We start from the raw sequence: 25,828 nt of genomic DNA on the forward strand, positions 1-25,828 counted from the left end.
GGGGAAAATCTAAGGTGCATATTGACAAGTAATTATAAACGTCTCCATCTGCTGTATTAACAAAGTACTATCTTAGACGTGAAAACTGCAAAGGACCGCGAACGATAATGCTGTCAGTTGACGTAGGATCTACAAGAGACCTAATTAGCCAATCACGATGATGAACTGGTCGGCTGTCAGCAGGAACAGATGGCCACAGAGCAAAACAACCGTGCAACTATTTGTGCAAAAGTGGGTATATGGAGTCACTGTGTTTTTGCGGAAAAAAAGAAGCGTTACCCTTAACTAAAATATTCTTCGAGCGCCAGGTGAGAAACCAGACTCTCGTTTAAGGTGAAAACTTAACTTTGCAGATCGTTTTTGAATTGAGTCAGCGATAAACTGGAACAGTTTGCTTGAAGCATGATATACAATAGCGCCAGTGTCAGTCAGGCTGATCAGAACAACCAAATTTAAATCTTTACTGTTTCTGAAATTCTGGCAAAATTTTCAAATTTATTGTAATTCTAGGTGGTGAGCGTTCAACCAGCAAAAGATAGTTGATTGTGGCATGGCCGAGCGAGGGTCCTGAAGGGAGAGGGGGCAGGGGTGCTAGAAATCCCATTTCAGCCAACTTCCTTTTCTTAAATCCCATGATCCCAGCTTCCAACCCAAATTTTGCCCCAGCTCCCATTCCCAGTGAGTCCAATTTTATTTTTCCAGTGAAAAAATTAAAGTCTATTAACCTCGTTCCCGGCTGTAATTCTTAACTAACTTGTTTAATATGTGTGTGTGCGTGTGTGTGTACGTGTGCGCGGTCAAAGTTAATTACCATAAGTCCATATCGTTATTCTAATATAAGATTAGTTATTTTAAGTGAGGAAGCCTGACTTGTCATAAGCCTCGTGGTTTCTTTCAGGTTTTCTCGCCATTTATTTTCTTACATCAATTTTCTTCATTTTTTCCATCTGTAAATGTTGTATATGGCAACATAAATATTGTATTGTATTGTATCAGTATTGTATTGATCACGGCCCTGTAAATTGGCGGTGAAAAGTCCTGGGGATGAGGTAAAGTCCATTTCCTGACCCCCTAGATGTCACGTGCTTTCCATTCGTAATTCTGGTTACACTTTCGGCTTGGCTCTGGAAAAGCGGACTCCAAGTGGTCGCAGATTAATAATACAACCTAGAGTGTCTTTTTGAAACCTAGTCAAGCGTATCATGTACCATCAGGCTGAGCTTTTTGGCCGAGGTTCAAGTCCCGCGCGTCGTTCCTTGGGTGTCCTGTCCCGTCCCGTCTCTGTTGTACGATGCTTACAAGTCATAACGTGCAAAGATTGAATGCCACGCCTTACTGATTCCCCATACCGTATGACTTTTATTCGTGGATTCCCCAGGGTGGATCTTTCCAGTGAAACCGTATACGTAACCGGCTGCGTGACGTATGTATAATATACTGCATACGCACAATCGCACACTTTGTAATGCTGGAAAAGCTATTATCGGTACCATTCCCAATAAAATTGAAGATATCCGGCACGGTTGCTCTAAGAGATGCAACGGTTGGAGTAGAGATCCGCTGGCAGGGCCGTATATAGCGCGGGGGCAGAGGGGGCAGCTGCCCCCGCCAGGAAAATTCAATTTTTTTCTAACGTAGTGTTCGAGTTTGCTGAGCTACTTCTTGTAGCTATACTGCTCCGAAATCACAAGAAAATTGACTAATTTGACTGACAAATTCTTCCTTCAATGTAAATTCCAAATAATTATTTTGGGAAATCTTTCGAGGTAAAAGCCAGTACGAGTTTTCTTATGAAAATAAGGATTTTGTAATTTGGGCTTGGCCAAAGGTATAGAATTTGGCGTGTAAATAAAGACTGACGCTACGTGACTTAGCCCTTTTAGATCTAGCTTGTACGAGTATGTTTTTTCAGACCTAAATTGGTCTTTAAAGGCCTGCACTACTCTCAAGTATCTGTAGCGGGTTTGTACGATTTGTTAGAGCCTTGGATTTAACCATCGCATGTTCGACATTACAGGTCATTTGTGCCTGATGAGTTTTGATGTCCTCTTAATCTGTGAGTTTTTCATGCCATATAGGGAATTTCAGCTGGGTTTGGTTTGGCTCATTTAAGAATAAGTTCGTGATAGTTTTAACTGTCTTTCTTATTGAGATATGGCAATGTTAGGACAGGAATTAATCATTGCTTGTATCGTGCAATGAGCTTCATTCTGTAGTTGTTATAATGCCGGGACTGGCTATTAGTTTTTGTCACAAGGTGTATTACAGTGTTTCTTGCCCCCGTACGGGTATTTTTTTTCTGGTTCTCTAGTGATCGTTGTAGTGTGTTATAAAGCTCTACAACTTGCCACAATAACAGAAGACTTGAATTGTACTTAGATCACGACTGCATTGTTCTTGCAAATGCTTTGCTCCACTGTTACAGTGCGTTTGAATTGTGGGAGATCAGTGATTTCCTCCTTTTGTTTACAGCAGTGCATCGATTGTTTTAAATTTACCATTAAATTAGAGGCAATGTTTGGTTCCAGCTAAACAAAGTGTTTTGCCACAATAAATCATGACAATTAAAGACACAAAGCATCAGTGTGTTTTGTGTCCTTTAAAGGTCTTAGAGGCAACTTTCTGTGTAGAGGTGAAGACAAAATCGTTTAACTAGAAACCCTGTCTGTCTGTATGAGGGGTGTGCGGAGTTTGCCCCCTCAGACAAAAAATCCTACGTACGGCCCTGGCTGGATAGCGATTTATCCACTGAATAACGTTATACACTTTTTGAACAACCGGGCACTGTATTTGGCGAGCAGATTCAGTTATAATACAGTTGTATCCTGCCGTCTTGGCAGACGGTCGTTTGCACTTCGAGAACTCGCTCAGGAGGTCGCTCGGCCGTTTGCTTTCGAGGACTTGGTACCGTCGGGTACCAAGAAAAGGTCAGCTAAGATTTTCGGAAAGGAAATAAGACCTAAGGTTTTCGGGAAATGGACAAAAATGCCCTCAGTACTAATTTCGAGAAGACTTAAGTTCCCCTAGAATGACCGAACAGATAAAAATATTATAGCGCTGCCTAAAATGAACTTATAGAGCTTTAGAGCCACTCCAGATCGCCTAAAATAACGTTTCAAAGTATCTGAGGGGAAATTGTCGTTGGGTGCCCCTAATTTGTTACGAACAAGGACAAAAATATAAAATATCCTGATTTTCTTAAGCCTATCGTATTTTATGACCACCGACTGCAGATGTGATTGGGTTACTACAACTCGGCCCTAAGTTTAAATCACAACGACAGTAAACGAAGCGAAGGGAGAATATTTGATGGCGTGAAATTCTTTCAGCAATTTAGCAAGCAAGCTGCTGACTAATCATTTCTTAGAGAGATACGGAAACTCGTGAATGCTGGAGAAAGTGGTATAGATAACCGGCTAGCTCAAATACTAGCTATGTAGTTTCCCATTTGTCCAGCTACTAACCGGAGAAAAGGGTATAGTTCATGGGCTCCTGGTTCAAGTTAGACGATTAGCTCGTTGGTTTGTGTTTGACTTATTTTGGAATCAACATTGCAATTGGAAGGATAAACGGTTGGACCAGCAAGGAATGGTACTCATGTCGGAGAAAATAGCCGAGAAGATTTCCTGGCCCGTTTCGCAACTGAAGACTAGCTAAGTACCACATCCTCTAAGACACGAATAAGCCGTCTCCCGGAAAAATCATTGTCAAGAATTTAGATTCAGAAACTAAATATGATCGGAACACTAACTTTCTTGCCTACGACAGAAATGGACTGAAACGCCCCGGGCGCGGGAAACAGCGTCAACGTGGGAGGCTAGGCTATCTCCACCCACCTCCCCTTACAACTTCCTCTCAGTGCCTGTACAAATCTCGGACTGGATTTGTTAAAAAAAAGCTCTTCCTCACAAGTCATGGCGTTAAGCTTAGTATGAAATGACCTCCCAATTTCTTTTTACAAGTGATCAATAAACGCTTTATCTTTTAAGCTCTTATCTGCTAGGCCGTATAAACTGGTTTCTATATGTACTTTAATTGTCATTGTTTCTTATTGCTTTGCGAGGAAGCCGAGCACAAAACAATAAAGACGTATTACACTCATCTTTCATAAGAACGTCTAATAATTTTGGGGCTAAGGTTGATGATTCTTACTTTTTTCAGTTGGCAATTTGAGCCTAAAAACGTTCTTAGATCTTCCGTTAAGTGAGACCAGGGACTATCAAGTAGCATTATTTGATGTATTTAATTACACCTGTGACATGTCTGCGTGGCTTACTGAGTAGGGCTGTGCACAAGAGGCTATATGGTGCCAACCAACTCGTGACCGATTTGGCTCAGCCGTTACTTTGACTGTCTTTAACCAATGGTAAAATAAAAATGTCCTTGTAAAACTGACTCTCAGCCTAGCCTAGCCTGGGGTATGTTCCGGCTCAAATTTTGGTTAATTTCATCCTCAATGTGTAGCGATGGAGAAGCAGAAAATTAAAAATTATAGTTTCACCCATACAGGATGAAGAGGTTGATCGCGGGGGAGGGGAGGGGGAGTCGGACAATGTCCACGGGAAGTAGCTGAATTCACCAGGCAGATACCTAATGTGACAGATGTGCTTTCACATAACTGACAGGGACAGATAACACAGATAACACTGGCTTCAAGACAAATATATATCTATGCGATATTGATGCGAAATGTACGGCATTTTATTCTTATCACGTGTATTAGACTTTATGGAGTGTTTATATAGAATAAAAGTAAAACAAAAAAGCTGTTATCGCGCTAAAATTTTGTCAAGCCATTAGGCCATTAGATATCCATTTGCGGTAAAGTGACCTCTTAATAAACAGTGATCGTTTTCTTTGTTTGAACAAGGATATGATGACAAAGAAATAATGACACCCCGACATTCCACTGCGGATCAAGGCTGTAACGATTATACGATTTATGAAATTGTTGCCGTGCCTTCACGAGAATTCGTGCGCATTCGAAACCAGATTTGCATATGAAGGAGAAGCGTTTAGCCCAGGAGAGCATTTTACAAGGAAGAGACTCGACGAGAGAAGTACAAACACTGTTTTCAGTGGTTTGTCATAAGGTAAGCATGTAAATGTTGACCTTTCTCCTAGTATCGCACCACCGCGTCATTCTTTCATTCCTATATGCGCTGAAAATTAGCAAATTCCTCGGAGAAAATGGTTTCAGTAAGCTCTCTAGCAGCGAACAAACATATCTTTGAATTCGCTGATTCATTGGTGACAATCTTCGGAGTATAATGAGATAGGTAATATTTAATGTTTGAAAAAATTTCAAGCGTGGCGTGTACGTAAGCTTTACCTACTCGTTGGCAACCGTTCGATCGCGGACATCGAGCAGGATTCAGAACTCCCGCCTCGTGTAAAACAGATATTATGCCCGCATTGGCTAGCGACAGCCAGGCTGTCCACAGTTATTCTTTTCTGTCGAACGATGGAAGCGAATTTGGTGTCTGGGGCCGAGTTTGCGGCATTTAATTGCGCCGTTTTAATTTCAAACCCGGTAGCCGAATTCTCGAAGCATGTTGAAGGAAAAGAAGAAATATAAGAATTCCCGCCTGTAGTATTGTTTATATTTATAACAGTAAACAAGGTGCGAGGGTTTAATAGCACGAAAAACCAATTTTATTGGTGCCTGAGAAAAGTAGCGCGCACCGCGGCTGCTAGAGGCGCCAGTAAACAGTTCTAAAACGCGCGTACTGTGTGAACATGTAGTGACACACAGCGCTTAGCCTTGTACTGGGCGGTTAGTACGTCAAACGTTCTTTCTAGAAGAAGGCCTGGAAGGTTGGTGGTGCTGTTGTATTGTTTCTTTGAACAACAAACCTTACTCAGCAATGTTTGCCTTCTTCCTGGTGCATAAGTAGATAAGGAAACCTATGAGAATGCCGAAGAGGGAGGGGGAGGGGAACAATATCAAAGTTGCGATTTTTTAACTGGGAAGTCGATTGCTCTTGTGGTTTTGGCGTGATACTCACGCGTTTGCACGGGTTTATCTCTTATGTCTTGATCTCACTCAGTACCTATGTTCAATTTGCGTATTAAAATCTCAAACCAGATGAACTCAAAACTGAGCATGTATGCAATAAAATCCACTTGGTAACATTCCTAGTCACTTGACGTTCCGATGTTTGTGGCCCTCCAGACCCCTGTTGTAAATTCTCATTTATTTTGCGTAGCGAGCGCGATGGATGCTGAAGAGAAGACTTCGTATGGGTATTCTGCTCTCCATACTGCTGTGATTTCCTGGGATCTCAAAGCCGTTCGAGCTCTGACAACAACGACAACTGGCTCTGAAAGATGTGACCTCGATTCAAAAGACGCCATGGGCTTCACTGCCCTTCACTTGGCCACCCTACAGGGAAACAAAGAGCTTGTGGAGATGTTGGTGCTAGCGGGAAGTGACATCAACAGTCGGACAAAAGTAAGTACTCTGGTTAGTGAAACTCGTTTTTCTTTTAAACAGATGTCCCTAGACCTTCTATGTCACTGTGTGACCATGCACAACTGGAATTTTCAATCAGTACCCTTAACTTCTATGGTTTATCCTATAGCTCTAGGAAGCCTATAGTTAATAAGCCCCCGGCTTCTATATAGGCTTCCTAGCCTTTAACCCTTTTAATATTTTAAATAGTTAAGTATGAACATTGTAATAGTAAGAATATTGTGTGTCGTCTATAATGTATTTATGTTGTATTTTTTTTTGGTTAATGGCAAAAAATAAACAAATTGAAAACACTTGATATTTTTTTTCTAAATATATGCATTGGGGCGCCTGAACCCCCTATATTTTAGCTGAAAGCCGAGCCCCGTAGGGCCGAAGCACCGAGACATATCTTTTCACGAGAAAATAGCCTGTGAACAGGCTCTCTAGTCGAGGATGGGGCGAAGAGGGGGACGGGCTGGGGGCAGGTCCTTCTCTGCCCTCACAACCGGAGCCTGTGTACAGTCTACGAAGAAAAGGAAGTCCAGCGTTCGAGAGCGCCCACCTTTCCCTCCCCCTCCCCCTCCCCCTCCCCCCAACTTACCCGAAGGTCTGGTCTGGATGCACTACTGAGATAATTCAAACACACGTATACATAGGCAGCGACTGATGGAATTAGTGAGAGGAAGAGGGTGAGTAATATCGTACTGGTTGAGCAGCAGCTAAAGCATTCGAAGCTATTCCAAAAAAATCAAGTTTCGCTGGTGCGACATTCGAAACCGTAAGAAGTGAACAAACAAGTCGCTTGCAGAGAAAAATCTTTGTTTTGTATTCCGCTTTTTAGACCTTGAAATCAATACCTTATTGACAACCACTTAAAACTTCACCGTTTTCGTCAGTGAAAAGACTTCCTGGTGTCATGTTTGCATACTCATTAAAAAGGACCATGTGAAAACGGATGCTTTTAAAAACGCTGACGACTTGAACGAGATTATGGGTACATTAATAAAGAAAAGAAACTGATAAATTTTGACCACCAAACGCGTATTTTATAGCCTTCCGTGCATTGAAAACTCACGCCAATAGATGAAAACCCGCTTTTCGGGCATTTGAGCATGCTAAATGCGAACCAAAACGCCCCATTGCCTGCCATTTTGTGGTCAGTGGTTGAAAAACACCGAGAATGTATCACCTACAACCGCTAGTGTAAACGGTCGAAGGTCGAAAACACTGTTGTATAGGCGTAAACATTTTCATTCGTTTTCAAAGAGACAGACACGGACATTAAACTGATGTATTAGAGCGGTTTTCAATTGAGTGTCGAAATTAATTTCGCGTTTGCTTTGGTTTTGCATTACTATGCTCTGTGATTGGTTAACAAAACTCGCGCCACTTTCTCAACCAACGGGAATCCAAACAAAAACCAATCGTGTTTTCGCCGCACGCGTTTTACCGCGCTCGGTGCCGGTTAGATGTATTTGCTTCGAATTCTGATTGGCTCGTTGTTTTGTTTACATCTGTTGCGATTGGTCAAAGTAATTACTTTGGTTTTGGTTTTACGACACTCAACCGGAAACCACTCTAGTGTGGATGTGGCCCACAACTGTAATAAATGATATACTACTCAACTGTGTGTTTTAATTCAGGAGGGAATGACTTCACTTCACATTAGCAGTGAACACACCGGAGCAGAAGGCATTGTTTCTATCCTAGCAACTGAGTCGTGCGACGTCAATGCACGGAATAAACTTGGAAGAACCGCGCTTCACCTCGCATCCAAACAAGGAAACCTTCAGAATCTCAAAATGCTTCTTGACGCTGGCTGCGACAGAAATATTAAAGACAAGCTTGGATTCACGGCAGTTGGTTTGGCTTTCAAGTATAACCAGAAAGGAAGCGCGGACATTTTACTTCATTACAAACCTCGACGGAATCGATGCTCTTCCAAAGAAAGCCTTCTGGATGAAAACAATAATGGGCCAGTAAAATGTGGAGAAAAGGAAAGCAGATTGCAGACAGATGTCACGCACTGTCTTGGTGCGGAAGCTTGTCCGAAATTGCTGAACAGTACAAATTGCTTTAATTCCAAAATGAGGAGGAATTCTATCCGGAAACTTTGCGATGAGACGTTCTTGAAACTCGCGGAGAGACTGGCCAAAGGAAAAGCGCTACCTAAGAGTATTTACTATCTTATGTTAGCCACGGTGAAATGGAAAAGAAATAAATTAGATGGATTAGCCACTTCGAGAAGAACACGATACTTTAGGACTTTACTTGAGAAAGAAATGTTAACTTTGATCTTGAGTTCTACTTCGCCCTCCCAGTTTACATTTCCTTTGCGTTCTCTTGCGGATCCAGATGTACCCCTAGGACAACTATGTTTGTGTGAATTGAAAACAAGTTTTTACGAGAGAGGTGATTCGTACAATTTGCAGTCAGACTTGTTAGTGAAACTACTACAGGATTTGAAAGATTCTCTTGTTCGTTCAACAACCCCGTCATCATCTATTCCAGTGGAACGTCGGAATTTGCTTCTGTCTTTGATCAAATCCAAAGACAAGGAACCTGCTCTTGTAGACTTGAAAACGTTTACGCAAATGCTGAGTAAAGTTTGTAATAGCAGGAACGATAACTCGCGTTTGCAGACGTTTTCGGACAGTGACGCTGAAGAAAGTCTTTCAAAACTTGAGAAAAGCCTGCCTATCAGTGATTCAAGGGAAGACAAGGACAGATTGAAAGATAACGAAGGCAAATTTGTAGCACCATATAAAATGGAAGACTATCTCTGGTGTTTAGATCACGTGATTAACAAGAGAAGTACTCCAGCGTCATTTGTAGAAGATTTGTTAGAATTTTTGGTCCAGAATTCAGACATCTTCATCTCATGTCTAAAGTGCAGAGATTCCATGTTTGGTACGATGTTGAACAAATGTCTGACAAGAAAGAACATCTGGACGGCGGACAAAATTGCCAAGCTTTTCCTCCAGGTCTGTATTGCCTTATCGACTGAGCGGCAGCTATTGCTTCAATGTGCAGGAGCTGTCATGAAGCAGGGCATCTTACACCAAGACTGCAATGCTGTATCTCTTGGGACTTGCATTTTAGTGAGAATGGGACTTCTTAAAGGGGAACATGATGTTGACATCGTTATGGAACTTGAGGGACCCCTTACAGCCCTGGAACATGTATTCACAGAAGAATATTTCCCCAGAAATCTCGCAGGCATCTTTGCATCTTTCCTTTGCAAATCTAGTCCTAAATTGTTTGGACTGGATCAGCTGCGCCTTCGAGCCCTTGCGTCTGCGGTTACCAAAGAAGTTCTTCCTACTTCGTCTAACGAAGCTGAAAGTGACACAGGAAAGAGCTTCAAGCGGATTTGTGATATCGTAGCGCTCGAAGAAGACTGGGAATTTCTTTTAAAGTGTTTCGACAAGTTGTTTGTGCGCGTTTTTGTAACGCTGAAATGCAGAGTATTGCAAATTGGTCAAGGCCTTCTTATATATCTTGGTTTGTTGAAAAGCGAATTCTGCATTGAGATTGTAAGGAACCTTGAGTGTGCTTTAAAACTGCTTCATCATACGATGAAGCAAAACTATTTTCCAGCCGAACTGAAACAAATGTTTTTGTGTTTCTTGCAAAAGCCCAATCCAACATTTTGCTCGTGTTGCGCAGAGGTGGAAGAGATTTTGGGTACATTACTCGAAAACCCACCTGGTTGTAAATAACATAGAGATGACTGAATGTTTCAAAGAGACGTTTTTACTCTGTACTATAGCTAGCTTCTGCACTTGGTCATTTTATCTTTTTTAAATAAATATTTCGCCCGTTCTTACGTTAACTTATACTTATGAGATGTTAATCTCAGCTGTGTACAAAGCCTGTGATTTAAAGGGGAAGTGTCATGTTTTGACGTCTTTCGTTAAAAATGATGAAATAAGACCTTCACTTAGCTATAAAATAATTCTAGAACAACGAGAGGAAAGAAATCAACTCCGGCAATTCTTGAAAGGAACAACTCGTGATTAGTTCTAGTGCATTTTGGGAAAAATATGCGAGAACTTGAAAAACGTTAGCCTAACTATGTCTCTCGTCAGAGGCACTAATCGACAGTTTTATTGCAGTGGGGTGATAAGTTCTAACAAAACTAGACAATTGTCTGTTGACAGTCAAACATTTTTGGGTTTTGAAATGACGTAAAATTCGCGTGATACTTGGAAAAATTGCCCAAATTAAATAATGGTTGAAACTAGAAACTGGCCAAACAGCCTGAATACCTCCCTTTGGTGTCTTGCACGCTAATGAGATCCATGAACTGTATGATAGACATTACAAGGTGTCCCCTAACCTAAATTCTCACTAAAGCACGCATAAGTCTTATGGAAACGACAAAAACGCCTGTTCTATGAAGTACCTAAATTCAAGGTTAGGTACATTTCTGGACATAAGTGGTCTAGGCGCGTCTCTTGTAAGGAACAGTTTCTCACCACTAGCTCTAATTTCAGGACAGTCCAGGGTAGCTAGACTACAAGTAGTACCTTATTTTTACTATGGGCCGCAATTCCTTGGAAAATCTTGAACCAGTGATGAAAAAGTGAACGAAACACGAGAGCGCATGCGTCGCTTCTCCTCACATCAGGTAATTTTGGCGCATGCTCACGTGTTTCGTTCGTTGTTTTATCACTACGAAAATAAAGAACTACTCGTAGTCTACAGGTGGACAAAGAAATAGAACGACAAGCCCAGTTCGTTGAAAGGCAGCCTGCGAGTGCAGTCGCCTGTTATCGCTTCCGCTGGGGGCCATTCTCAACCCCAGAGCCTCTCAACTTGACTATCTTGACTACGTCTTGATACGTCATACGCCCATGGCCAGGGCATTCGCCAGCTCGTGGTGCTTATGTCCAGAAATGCACCTAGCCCTGATTTTGGGTACTTTATGTAAGACAGACCTTATTGTCGTTTTCATATGACTTCATGTCTGACAGAATTATTTGTGTTTGGTAAGAATTTAGGGTAGGGGACACTTTGTGATGTCTATCACACAGCGTTCGTGGTGCTTCATTTCTGTTTCCGTATCGCCGCCGTTTCACTGGAATAAACTTTCACACATCTACAGAGCTTTCCACAAGTGTTTATTTCATTTCAATGAGTTGGGCCACTGCTTACATTCAAAATTATACTTATGTTCTTTTAGTACTAGTTACTACAATTTATTATTCTTTATTGAAAAATGTCACACTGGATTCTCGATTGGGTCATTTTACGCAGATAACAGCTTTTAAAAAAACTAAAATAGGTTCAAAACTGACAACATCTATCATATCACGTTAAATCGATTGGTTTTAATCTGGAAAGCTTCCCAAGTGTTACGCACACCTTAATCGACACATGTGTAGAAGTTCCTGCAGTACTCTTTGGTACAAACCACAAAGCATTCACCTGTATATCTGTTGCAAAAACGCCAGCCCTCGATGCAGGTACAAACTGTTATCCAACCGCAAACTCGCCGTTTAGTACCTGAAAAAAAATGTATACATTAGAATAAAGTTTGGTGCTCATAAGTTTCTTTTATGTGGGTAAAATTAAAAGCGCAGGCCAACCTGCACGGGTCAGTATAAATATCTTGTCTTAAGGTTCATGAAATGATGACTTAGGTAGTCAACAGGTAGGGTTTACTACTGTGTCCAGTCAAATTGTAGGATTCATATCACGTGACATTAAGAAACCAACCAGATTGCGATTACGTGACTTGAATTCTGCAATGTGATTGTCAATCAAATTGCAAGATTCATATCACGTGACATTGTGGAACCAACCAGATTGTGCCGGTTCACGTGACTTGAATTCTGCAATCTGATTGGACACGGTAGTAGACCATACCTATTGACTACTAACTTACGTCGTGCATGTGCTTGCTCCATGTTTACATCTGAGACCTTGTCCGTGAAGTGCGCCTCAACAACTTGATAAATCGGTTGCTTTTTGCAGATTTCCGCCATTTCTTCACTCAGTTCTGAACGATCGTCAAGGGATGCCACCTTCTTGAATTTGAGGTCTTTGGATGGGGCATCGTCCTGAACGGCATGATTGTTGTTCTGATAAAACGAAAGTAACGTTGCGGTTTTCATCTATGCATAGGAAATTGCACGTGATCAATACAAACATTCAATCAAAAAGAAAAGCATTGGCCTGTGTTTCAAATTGGACTTACTGCCTCGAGAAGTGCGGCCAGTTCAGCTGGCTTGGGAGCATCCCCCGTAGAATTTACCAAAAAACAGGCCTTGGCTTGTGGCAATCTGATCATGAGCATATTCTACGGAAAAAAGATGGGTCAATTGTTATCAGGCGTCTAAAATGCGACCTGGTTTTAGTATACCGATTAATCAACCGACCAAGCAATCAACAGATTAACAAGCCAACCAATCAATCAATCAATCAATCAATCAATCAATCAATCAATCAATCAATCAATCAATCAATCAATCAATCAATCAATCAATCAATCAATCAATCAATTAATCAATCAATCGAGAAAGGAATCAATCAATCCTCAAAACGCTAGCGAACATTGGCATACTCGTCAAAAAAGGCTTAACCAACACCCGGATGAACACAACAACAGCATGGAAAGACTACAGAAAATCTAAAGTTTAAATATTCACTTAAAACCGGCCAGATCCGTTTTAAACTTGTGAATACACGTTTAGCTGGAACGAAAAGGCCCCTTAGCTGTCTCGCAGCAAGGTATTTATCAACGTCGTTGCCAGGGTCTCTCCGTGAATAGAAGAGACCTGGGAACGAGGTTGGGTTTTTATCCCCGTTACAAAACGCCGGTCTGATCTTCACATTATGAAGGTTCGAGAAAATATATCGATTACCTTCTTGAAGTCGTACACCATATCGGCTGATTCTTCGTTAGGTGAAGTCTTTGGCACATGGAAGGTCTCTGTTTCGTTTTCAATGTCAATTTCAATCTCTTCATCATATTCTTTACCGTCTTTAGACAGCGTCAGGTGGTACTTTTTCACGGAATTCTTCAACAAGAGAAATTAAGATGAAATGTGAGATGTCTGAATTAGCCTGAACGCCTCCGGCTCTTGCCGTAACCTAAGTGAACCTAACTATTACAGGACATGGAAGCAAGAGCGGATGGCAAGAGTGTTGAATGGGCGCAGCTACTTGCAAGACCCCTATCTAGCTGTTTACGTCTTCTCAATTAGACCAAAGATTCTAAAATTACCCAATTACAGCTTGCTTGGTTTTGCCTGACAGTTCATTGACAAAATAAGGCAGCTCTACGTTTGTTAAAACCAATTCACCAATAAATGTAAAACAAAAAACAGAAAAAACTAAACCGAATACTTCCAATTGCAAGCACGATCATTTAGTACATCGCTTTGGGAATGTTTTTAAAAACAATCTGATTGCGAACAGCTCTTCTTATGTTAAAGTCTGAAAACTCCCAATGCATCATGTCATCTTTATTTCGCTTTAGCATGATCAATTAAGTACTTTCTCTCTTCGATCTTTCCATCACTGAAGTATCGAACAACGTAAAAGATATGCAAGCTGGTAATCAGTTTAAGGTTGGTCGTAACGTAAATTGATTTTTATTTTTGGGTGAATATACCAAGCAATCTTTACTAACCTTCTCCTCGGGGTCACATTTGCATACCGGAGTTGCTGTAACGGCGAGAGCCAGAAAACCAAGGCACAAAATAAACAACTTGAATCCCTGGCGTGGAAAAAAATATTGTTAGACAAAATAACGATAGCATCTCCAGTTTTAAATATAACTTTCCTAATAATATCAAATGATATTTTTGCTTTGCGCAGTTGCCCTCTCACTTAATCTTCTGCACAAAATCACGAACGCGGGTATCAGTTAAATTGGAAGTTCGGTTGTTTTTAGACTTGCCTTGAAGTCGTCTTCTTATCCGACGAAAGATTGACCGACAAGCGATGGACTTTGAGAAAGTCTAGGTTGTTTTTGACAAGTGCCGTTGAGGAAATGCACTTAACACTGATTTTTCGGGTGTGTGTAAAAACTCTTCAGCAGCGATACCAGTTGATCAAAGTGATTTCCAGAGATTTTCTCTTTTTAAAAGCTAAAAGGGAGTATCCGGTGCTCTTTGAGATAAAGTTTGTTTCGCATGTATGGAAATGGTGCAGCTCTAGTAACTTCTATTGATGTATGTTCACTAAAAGGAGTTTAAGAAAAATGAACTGATCAAAGCAAACCATAAAAGCAACAAGCTTCCTTACCATCTTTTCTCCTGCAAGGCGTGATTAGAAAAAATCTTCTTTGCTCTGGATATCGCTGGTTCAGTCTCGATAAGCCTACGTCTTGACTGCGATAAAATAGGGTGCGAATGGAGCCCTTTTATACAGTTCGGCTATGACCGAGCGAGATTTATTAGCCCCAAATAAGGAAATAGTTAGTTTTGCAGTTCAACTCTTTTGAAAAACATGCAAATTGTTTTACGCTGAACCTGGATCATTAGACAACGGAAGTCATCACCTAAAGCCTTCCGCCTTCTCTTAAATGAAAGCAATAAAAAATGTCTTCTGTAGGGAAAGAGCCGGTTGAACTTTAATTGAAGAGCTGTTTGCAACTATATTGCAAGATTTAGACTCGTGCCAATATACTTATATTGAGGAAAGGGCCGGAGCATTTTCCAAATTGCTAACCTTTTAAAAATGTTATTACAAAAAAGTGAAACAAAGTGATCAATTTTGAAATATAAAGCAATGAAAGTGAATTATAAAAAATGTAACAGAGAGTGAACTTTGAAATGATTCTATTAAGCAAAAGTAATGAAAATGTTAAAACAGTCAAGTGAAACATCTCATGAGGTCTTCAGCGAAATGGCTAGTGAATATGTTTTTTTAAATTTTTAAATAGTGTAAGAGCGAACAATTTTCTGTTTTGCAAAAGTAAAACATCAAGCCAATTGCATGTAAACAAAATTTGTCTTGTCTCGACAAGTTTCCTTCCGTGACTGCGATAAAAAAGGGTGCAAATGGAGCCCTTTTATACAGTTCGACTATGACCGGCGAGCGAGATTTATTAGCCCCAAATAAGGAAAAAGTTAGTTTTGCAGTTCAACTCTGTTGAAAAACATGCAAGTTGTTTTACGCTGATCCTGCATCATCTAAAACCTTCCGCCTTCTCCTAAATGAAAGCAATAAAAGAATGTCTCATACAAGGAAAGAGCCGGTTGAACTTTAACTGAAGAGTTGCTTTATTGCAAGATTTAGACTCGTGCCAATATACTTATATTGAGGAAAGGGACGGAGCATTTTCCAACTGAATTGCTAACCTTTTAAAAATGTTATTACAAAAAAGTGAAACAGACTGATCAACTTTGAAATATAAAGCAATGAAAGTGAATTTAAAATAAATGTAACAGAGAGTGAACTTTGAAATGTTTCTATTAAGCAAAAGTAATGAAAATATTGAAACAGTCAAGTGAATCAATGGCTAGCGAATAAATTTTTTAAAATTTTTAAATAGTGTAAGAGCAAACAATTTTTTTTTGCAAAAGTAAAACATCAGGTCAATTGTTAACAAGTTCAAAATGCTAACGGAACACGTTGTCAAAAGTTAAATGGAAAATAAATTGTTGACAGGAAGATTTACGATATGTATCATCACACTGGAAACAAGTGAGCTGAAAGCTCTGGCAAACTTTAACTTTTCTACTGATAAATCTTCTTCTCGGAACTATAAAAAACTTATAAAGAAGACTCTCTGGTATCTTTTCCTCTGAGAGTTGTTGCTTACTGGGCACCAGACCACGTGACCTGGAACGGATCGGTGGCGGCAAAAGAAAGGACATCCAGTGGCCGCCACGATCATCACAAGCTTTCTGGAGCAGTTGTTGTTAAGTTACCAAGCAGTTGTTGTCTGTTCCGAGCACATTTTGCCGGGAATTTTACTTTTATTTTCATTACTGACAAATTGTAGTATGGGTCACTTTTTGGAAGGGCAAGACGTCGCTTGCTGTAAAATTTGATAACGAATGTGAAAAAAGTGAGAAAAAATGAAACGGTTAAATAAATTAAATGAATAAATCATGAAACGTAATCTATAATCGCATCACTAGCTAAGAGTTTTCGATCAATTTATTTTGTTACAATCGATTATTAATTGCCACATGTACATAACTCACATCGAGATTTGTATAAAAAGAAACTCGTAGTAAAAAGTAAGCAAGTTTTTTTTGTAGCGGAGGTCCTTAGCAGGGCAAAAGCCCACAAAAGTGGAGCTCCACATGTACCTATAGTGTAATGCTCTATGAAATATTTACTGACAATTAGATTATGAGCTCTCGATTTCTATCGCCTGATAGCGCCCGAATCAGCTATCACGCATACAAATAGAGAGCGAATAATCTAATTGTTTTAGTATAAATATACTAGTCGGTCAAAACTAAACAAGTAAATTATCTATTTCCTCATCGCAGACACTTCGAAAACGCGACGAAGCGGCCGGCATTTTGTTCGGAAAACCGCTGCACAGATTAGTATAAATCTATAGCTACTAGTGTTCTATCACGAATGCCGTTCAGTCTGATTGGCTACGCTACTCGCTATCTATTCTGTGGTAGACAGTGAGTAGCGGTTTTCAACGAAAGAAAAGAATATAAAAGAAAAGAATATAATTTTTTTGTTGAAAATTTGTAGACACAATACAATTATGTTTTTAACTAAACTCCAAAATTCTTCCTTTTCGACCCTAAACGGCAAAACTAGCCAATAAAACGATAAAAACCTGCACTAGCCAAATGTTCGATGCTAATGACAGTTCGATACAGTTCTGGACCAAACACTTGTATTGATACCCCTAATACATTCTAAACGGAAATGTCATACGCTATTATCTAAGAATATTCACAAGCATGTTTTCAGACTAACATCGGCAGAAAAATACGAATATTCAGCCTAGGTCGGAAAATCAAAATTCTTATATAAAGAAAAGAGTGTAGCACATTATTGACTGAACATTTTTTTTATTAGTGATTAACAATATTATTAGTTTTATCCAACCATCTCATCATCACACTAAACTCTTTAACTCTCTTTTAAACTCAAAAATGCTGTTCCCGGCGGTATGAAAGGCGCCAGTCAACATGAACCTATCAATGGCCTTGCTTTCCAAATGTCTTGCAGTACACGAGGCTCATTGGTTAAAGCATCGGATCAATGTGTTCAAGGTCATAGGTTCGATTTCTTCTGTGGACCCATTAGTTTCAATACCATGTTCATGACACGGTAAATACATGTTTGTTTAGTAAAAAAGGCCTGGTCGCCACCTTACAGTACTGTACTTTCTTCATTTTATCTGAGCTATAGGCCGGGAGTTGAAACCAAGGGTGCTTACCATTTACATGGAAAACCCGGAAATTCCAGTTGGAAAATCAAATGGTACGCATCATTCCATATGGAGTTCTTCTAAAATTATGGGCTTCTGGTCAAAGTGATGGATTTTTAATACTCCTTTTGGGATTTACAGCTGATGCTCATACATTTTGCATGTTATCTATCTTCTGTTAAGACAAGCTAAATCATTTCGTATTTAAGCCGAAAATTTCCATCCGAAAGGTTTGCATAAATGGTAAGCATCCCAAGTTTTCGGTTATTACATGATATTATGATAAAACTACAATATTTTGCCTATGTTTCAGAGTCAATCATTTAACCATTTCATAATAATTTGAAACAGTGCTTAGATCATCAGAAAGTCAAGGGTTCAATTCCTGCTCTTATTACATGATATTATGATAAAACTACAATATTATTTTGGCTATATTTCAGAGTCAATCATTTGACCATTCCATAATAATTTGTAACAGTGGTTAGATCATCAGAACGTCAAGGGTTCAATTCCTGCTCGAGACGGCTTTTCAGTTTTCACGACAAACTTATTTCATAAACCGCCCTTCACACTGAAAACCTATTTCTCTATAATTTATATCACATACATATACATGATCGCTTAATGCATGAAACTCGAGTAACTGTGGTACACTTCTTATCTTAGTATACATATACATACATATACAACCTTCCCTCAAGGGGATTTATTTACAGCTACTCACACAATGACAATGTTTAAAAAGTGAATAAAAATACAAAATTCACAGGATAACAGCCAGATATAGCAGCGACTACTGACTATTCTTCCACTTATAAACTTCTTTACTATGGGGTATAAATACATTTGCTTCTTTCCTGGGTGGACCTCTGTCATTCCAGTCAAATACACTATGTATACTCAATAACATTTGAAATCAACTTTGACTGAAAACACCTGAAGGGTCAATAAATTTACATTCTTTTATCTTGGCAAAAATTTAACAACAAATAAATAAAACTAATACCATTACTTGTCGTAATGAACTCTTTTTTTTTTTTTTTTTTGCTTTGTAACTGTCTTTCTCGCTCAATATCAGCTGGGTAAAGGGTGGAGTGAGGAACTCAAAATGAAAACTGATAGAAAAGTCCAATTTGTTGGGGTTAAAATAGCCAAAATCTGGACTGGTCTGATGATGACAAGTGGAAAATAAAGGAAGTTGTTATATACCTAGACTTTCACTCAACAAAACGAGCACTGTGTTTGGTTGATTCTTGGTCACATGTCCCTGATCAAAACAACACAAATGCATCCCGGTCATTCCGCAGTTGTTGCTCTCTCAGTTGTTTGTTTGTTTTGCTGTGACTGTTGAAGGGCAAGTCTAAATATATAACAAAGCACTTAATGTATGGTCCCTCGGGAAACTAGTTAGTTTTGTTTTCCCTCGAGTCCTGTTTCCCTCAGCTTCGTCTCAGGAAACATCAGGACTCTTGGGAAAACAAAACTAACTGTTTCCCTTCGGACCATACATTAAGTGACTATAATGATCCTTCCAAACAGTCCTCTTGGAGACCTACCATTTGAGTACCCCATTGCACACATTACTGTATTAAAAAGTTTTCGTTTTAAAACAAGTTGTCAAATTCAGGGCCCTTGGTGTAACTTCTGTTCTTCCCCTTTTTGTCTTCTTTCTTTGTGCCAATCAACTCCTTTATCTTTTTCTTAGCATCAGTGTATTCTTCTTTGCTAAAGTGGTGCTTCAAAATTGGTGCGCCACCGATGTTCAGCGAGTCTGCAAAGCGAGCCAGCTTCAAAAGTGTCCAGGTGAAGCCATCTATCGCATACCCTGAGAGTGCAATCATCTTCACTTCTTTGGCAAGTTTGTTTTGTGCCCCTGAAACATGAACCATTACTGTTAATGACACACATAGAGAAACCACAGCTTCGACAAAGCATACAGTAAGATACCCCAAGAAAAAAGCCAAAATGTACTCATGGATAAGGGGGTTAGTTTATAAAGAATCTGTGGTGCTGTGTCGGTGGGGACCGGGAGTAGAAACAAATGTTTGGTTTATCAACAGAGTTGATAACTTAAGTTAAATTGGCCACCGTAAAGAGATTTGAACGCTGGCGTTTCGAGTATTAGTCCTTTATTCTGACAAATTCACTCCAACGAAGGGAGCTTGAAAAGCCAGCACTCGTGGTCTCTTTGGCCAATTTACCTTTAGTTACAAACTTTGTTGATAAATCAAACATTCAAAATTTACTAAGGTAACTGTAAGATCTACTTTTTTTAAAATAAAAAAGCAAGAGAAAAGTGGAAACTATTTTCATTTTCTAAAGGAAGACTGATTCCAGGGTTAAATTGCATCCCCTTGTCATACCAGACAATAATGGATGTTCAGCTGCATGGTATTTCCAAAGCAAATATGTGTTACAACTGGTGCAAGGCATGGGAAATGCAAATTACACGTATGCCAGAGCATCGTGATTCGTTTTGGATTTGTTTCTCACTGGTCGAGGAAGTGGCAATGAGTTGTGCCAAGCAATCACACAGCACAGGAAAGCAAAACCAAAAGAAATGTGGATGACTTTTGACATTCAATTAAAAACCGCTTTAAAGGGGAAGTATCACTGGGATTTTGACCTTTTGTGGGGAAAATAGTGCACCTTCACTTAGTTACAAAATAATTCTAGAACAGCAAGAAAAGAAATCAACTGACTTCTTGAAAGGAACTACTCATGACCTACTCTAGTGCATTTTGGAAACGAAAACGCGAGAACTTGAAAACAGTTAGCTTAACTTTTTTAAAGTTGCAGTCCATTCTAACCCAGTCCATCTGTGGCCAGAGACACTCATCAATAGTTTCTAGTACACTGGGGTGATAGTTTACAACAAATTTGATCAATATGTTTAAGTTAATCTGTTGATGGAAAAACATTTCGGAGTTTTTGATATAACACCAAATTCCCGTGATACTTCCCCTTTAATGTACAGAACATTATTAACAGTTACACGTGTATGATAAATATACCTGGATTTAAACTTGGGTATTTCACAGAGGTTCCAAAGAACCTGGGTACTTTTTCCATTAATCGAAGATTGACAAGGCTGTCAAAAGTGGCTGAAACACAGGTTGGCTTGTGATAATTGGATCCTTTTAAAATCCACTCCTCAGCACTTCTCGGTTTGTTGGGATGTTTACGAGCGTGCTCCACCATCTGATTAAGAAGGCAGTCATCCAGATAAGAATTTGTAGGTGTGGAATCAATGACCTGAAAAAATGCACAAATCAGGCCTGTTACAACCAACCTAGAAATCTTTGGGTACAACACATGGGGAGCAGGGATGGCGCAGTAGTGAGAGCACTCGCCTCCCACCAATGTGGCCTGGGTTCGATTCCCACACTTGGCGTTAAATGTGCGTTGAGTTTGCTGTTGGTTCTCGTCCCTGCTCCGAGGGCTTTTCTCCAGGTACTCCGGTTTTCCTCCCTCCACAAAAACCAACATCTTCAAATTCCAATTCGACCTGGAACGCACAAACACCTTTGAACAGGCTCCTAGAGCTCTTTGGTGCTTTGTCAGTAAATGAATTACAAAATTACATTACATCTTCCCTCCCAGACAGAGTTTTCAGGGTTAGGTATGTTCAGACACATTAATAAAGTTATTGTGCAGTTCCAGAAAAAAAATTATACCCACCCCACGGAAAGTCATGAGCCTAAATTTTAGAAGCAAAGTATGAAGCTAAACTGGAATTTCCTGGGGGTAGGGGGTGCAAAACAAAAAACCTTCCATGGGGGAAGTATGGATATTTTCTGGAACTGTATGTTATGAATACATGCACCATTACTATACAGTGTTATTAAAGCTGTTTGTGAAGTTACAGCAGTAAACATGACACACTACAGCTCAATCCCCATAAGCCAATTACAGAAATAAAATTACAAGTTCAATAACTTTCCTCCAAAGTATTCTTGTTTAAGCAAGATGCTGAAAGTTGTGGACATGTAGAACATCAAGACTGGTTACCATGCAATCTTTGGGTCACAAGATTATATGTAGGATAATTATTCATTTGGGGTATGACGAGAGCGCTGTATGATATATTTAATAAATCAACAGCAGTTTTCTATGGTCTATACTCTTTATAGATCATAAAATGATGGCATAAAATGTTTAAAAATCAAGTGGGATGAGTGGTTTCACTGCCAAGTTTTGAACATTATTTTTATTGCCTCATTGTATTGTTTATAAGAATACAGACCACATAAAACTGCTTTGTTGTTTACTACAACATGGAAAAAATACAAACAGAATTGGCTTCATTTTCCCTCGAGAAGAGTGTGCGTTTACAACTGACATAAATTTTATTGTCTGAACTATATAAACAATAGCTACAAGCCAATCAGCACTCAGGAATTTTGACAGCTATTGTAAAAATGCCAATTTTACAATAACTGTCCAGATTTCCGCGCGCTGATTGGCTTGTAGCTATTGTCTATAAGAGTACAGACAATAAAAATGACGTCAGATGTACCGCGCGCACTTTCTCAACGAAAAAAATAGCCAATTCGGTTCATACTTTTTCCATGTTATTGTAAAAAAACAAATCGACGGCAGTTTTCTATGGTCTATACTCTTATAGACCATGAAATGACGCCATAAAATGTCCAAAACTTGGCAGTGAAACCACTCGCCTGCAGCCCGTGGTTCCACTTGAGTTTTGAACATTTTTTGACGTCATTTTATGGTCTATAAGAGTTTAGCATACCTCAGTGACCGACTATCGCATAACGCACAATCTGATTGGCTACACAGGTGCTGTCTATCAATTAATAGACGGCAGTTTGTCAGAGCGCGCGTGATTTAGCATGCATCATTGTACAAATATATCAAAATTTATGAAATATAAAGATTTTTTTGCTTCATAGATCGATCACTGAGGTATGCTAAAACAATTAGATGGCTCGCTCTAGGTTTCTATCAACTTTGATAGTTGGCTCGGGGCTTCGCCCCTCGCCAACTATCAGCCGATAGAAACCTGAGCTTGTCGTCTAATTGTTAAACAGACCATAGAAAACTGCCGTCGATTTGTTTAAATAGACATTTTGGCAGTGAAATATGTAAGCTTCAATACAGAGCAAATGTGATAAATGCATATAACATGTTAAATGTTCCGTAAGAACAATCCAGTATCAGAGTTAGTAAAAAAGAAATGCGAGGATTGAAAGCATGGTCTCTTTCAGTCGCTTACATGTGTAACTTTAGGAGATTCATCACGCAAGTATGCGACAAAATTTTCTAAGATATTTCTTGACAAGTCTCCCTTGTGCAAAAATTGGCGTTAGAGTTTTTTTTTTATACTTAAGAATTGGTTCAAGCTTAGCGTGCGTATATCGAGTTATGGATGCATGCACGCGGGAAGTTTGGAGAGCACGAGAGAAGCGTAAGAGTTGCTTGACGCGTAGCCGAGAGCAACTCTAGCTTCTTGAGTGCTCTCCAAACTTCCCAAGTGCATCCACAACTCGATATATGGGGGAGAAAATGGTTTCTCATATCGGTTTAATCTTAACGTTTCATTTAACTTCAAGCTCTTATAAATATACATTTTTATGGTGTTGTCTCTCTGTAAAAGTTTTTTAATAACACAGTGTGCGCATGCTTCCCCCATCTGACTTGCACACGTCATCTGATGGACGCACGGTCGTGCATATGTTGAGAATTTGTACCATGATGACGCCAATAGGAATAAGATTACGATGCACGCGCGCTATGTTATAAAAAGTCCCGGAAATTCTGTTCAACAATTACATACAAACGAATACAAAAACGTCCAAACATATTGTCAAGGGAAACTTGCTCGTGCATGAGCAACCAGCTTGATCATGAATAATTTGCCTTACGGCCCCCTATACTATAGCTATAAACTACCTGAACTAACTCAAAGTTTATACATCAGAGGTAATAAGTCACTGCCGGTTCTAGTTTCCTTACCTTCAGCACCATTTTGTTGTATTTTATACCCAGACATGTTACCCGTGCGTCTTCAAAATCGATCTTTCCGAGCACGTACAAGTCAACAAGTGCGGCCGCAGTAACGCTACCAAAGAGCGGAGCACTTGTTTTCCTTCCAGGAACATCGCCAGAATCTTGGCGATGCCACAAAAGGCACAACGCTTGAGAAATCTTAAGACTTCTCTCGTAAAAACTCTCTATCACGAATTTGTCAGAGTCGAAAATTTCTCGTAGATTTCGTGCTATATCAGCAGAATAATCTCTATCGCCATCCGCCATTGCGATCTTGAAAGCTAATCATCGCAGACACTGTTTTGCTGCTTTTATGCATGGCTGATCGTTCTATTGTCGGAAGCATTTCGTCATACATTTATGGCCAGTAAAACTGGTTGAATCATAGAATCACATGACTACCTGGTCGATCAACCAGGTCAACAAAAGAGCTATTTTTTGAGAACAGCGTCATGCCCTCATGACCACGCATTCACCATCATTTTGAAGATATGGAATCCAGGCCCCGGCCGGCTGGTGGATTGCTATTTTTAGCTACAACGTTGTGATGGTAACCCAGGTTACCGTGTAGTAGAGATCACGAGTGTCATCACGAGTATAATTCGTCATCATCATCTTCATTAAATCGAGTAAGGCTGGTGAGACATCATAATTAAAAAAACAACAACAATAACAAATAAAACAATACGAATACAAATAAAAAAGGGGCTACTTTTTACAAATTTAGACGTTAAATTGGAAGACACGGAGTCCTTCCCAATCATCATATCTTTAATTTTCCAAGTATAAAATGGGAGGAAAACGTCTTTGAGAATGATGGGAGGGGGGGGGGGGGGGGGGAATAAAAATATTTCATTAAAATAAGCTCTAATCTTACTACCACCAACCCTAACTAACTAACCCTACATCAGTGTTTTGATCGATGTAGAGTTTCCAGTTTCATCAGGAGCCAAAACCATAACTTGAATCACTGACAAAAATTGAGTGCAGTGCGGATTTGAAACTGGAAAAACAGGATTTAGAGTAGGAACTACTCGGAATGGATGTATTTTTTGGCGTTCAGAGAATTTTTAGCTGTTGACTAACTACTTCGTCAGTCATATGATTCTTGCGTGGATGATTTGATTAAATGTTCAGTGCTGATTGGTGATGCGAGGGGCTTTTTTTTTTTTTTTGCTATTTTCTTGTAAATCAAATGAAAAAACTTGACAAATAAGTTGAAAAACAGGATTTAGCTGTAGGCACTACTCAAGGGATGTATTTTTTGGCGTTCACTTAATTTTTAGCTGTTGACTAACTACTTCGCCAGTCATATGATTCTTGCGTGGATGATTTGATTAAATGTTCATTGCATTGGTGATGCGAGGGGCTTTTTTTTGCTATCTTCTTGTAAATCAAATGAAACAACTTGACAAAATTATATTTAAGACCCAGCCTTTACTTCAAAACTAATGACTGGTGTGGTTGGCGGAGTTAAATCAAACAAAAAAAGGTAAAATTTTGATTAAAACTAGGCGCGGGTTCTGCTTCAGACAAATCAGAATAGATTGTAAATGACTGAGGTCCACTAAAACAACTTGGCAAAATTTTGAGGCAAGAAAGCTGCTTACGAAAAAGTTATTCACGACTGAGCAAATCTTTGTAATTGAACATTAATTCATAGAGCAGCTTGGCTACTGTGTTCGCGAGAAAGGTCTAATATATCCTCTTCTTTTTATTTCAGATCTCGCGAGGTTTCTTGCGAGTAAGAGTTTCGTACCATTCCAAAAACGTGTTCAAACGAGCCTTCGTAAGTAGTAGAACAACCCGGCCAGCGGCTCTTGTTTTCGAAGGAAAGCAATCTGGAGAAATGCGAATTTCTTTGAAGATTGTCGTTGTTAACAGCTAATATGTGCTATAAGACGAACTTTAATTTGTCCAGGGTGAGTAGAATGGTTAATATTCAGTTTAAACTTAAATGACGTCAGATGCAAATTAGAGCTAAATTA

General features: G+C 39.5%; 3 protein-coding genes across 5 annotated transcripts; 1 reads left to right on the forward strand and 2 right to left on the reverse strand.

Moving 5' to 3' along the window:
• Positions 1–226: 226 nt before the first annotated feature.
• LOC146471668 (uncharacterized) lies at positions 227–10,527 on the forward strand. Of its 3 annotated transcripts, none has more exons than XM_085120213.1 (3): positions 227–308; positions 6,210–6,454; positions 8,101–10,527. In XM_085120213.1, exons 2-3 carry the CDS (start codon positions 6,218–6,220, stop codon positions 10,177–10,179), a joined length of 2,316 nt encoding a protein of 771 aa, XP_084976339.1. In that variant the 5' UTR covers positions 227–308; positions 6,210–6,217; the 3' UTR covers positions 10,180–10,527. The 3 variants fall into 3 exon arrangements, with proteins under 3 accessions (XP_084976339.1, XP_084976337.1, XP_084976338.1); XM_085120211.1 differs by lacking the exon at positions 227–308 and adding an exon at positions 4,546–5,093; XM_085120212.1 differs by lacking the exon at positions 227–308 and adding an exon at positions 5,956–6,129.
• A 1,038-nt stretch (positions 10,528–11,565) lies between these two features.
• On the reverse strand, positions 11,566–14,855 carry LOC146471669 (uncharacterized). Its single transcript, XM_085120220.1, has 6 exons — positions 14,717–14,855; positions 14,100–14,186; positions 13,330–13,485; positions 12,663–12,764; positions 12,351–12,546; positions 11,566–11,968 (listed from the first exon to the last, which is right to left on the reverse strand). Exons 1-6 carry the CDS (start codon positions 14,717–14,719, stop codon positions 11,829–11,831), a joined length of 684 nt encoding a protein of 227 aa, XP_084976346.1. The 5' UTR covers positions 14,720–14,855; the 3' UTR covers positions 11,566–11,828.
• Positions 14,856–18,877: 4,022 nt separating this feature from the next.
• LOC146471670 (uncharacterized) lies at positions 18,878–24,250 on the reverse strand. Its single transcript, XM_085120193.1, has 3 exons — positions 23,808–24,250; positions 20,846–21,086; positions 18,878–19,704 (listed from the first exon to the last, which is right to left on the reverse strand). The coding sequence occupies exons 1-3, from the start codon at positions 24,105–24,107 to the stop codon at positions 19,436–19,438; spliced, it is 810 nt and encodes a 269-aa protein (XP_084976319.1). The 5' UTR covers positions 24,108–24,250; the 3' UTR covers positions 18,878–19,435.
• Between the last annotated feature and the right edge of the window lie 1,578 nt (positions 24,251–25,828).

The sequence above is a fragment of the Pavona decussata genome, unplaced genomic scaffold (genome assembly GCF_977016875.1).
Source record: "Pavona decussata unplaced genomic scaffold, jaPavDecu1.1 SCAFFOLD_102, whole genome shotgun sequence".
Lineage (NCBI taxonomy): Eukaryota > Metazoa > Cnidaria > Anthozoa > Scleractinia > Agariciidae > Pavona > Pavona decussata.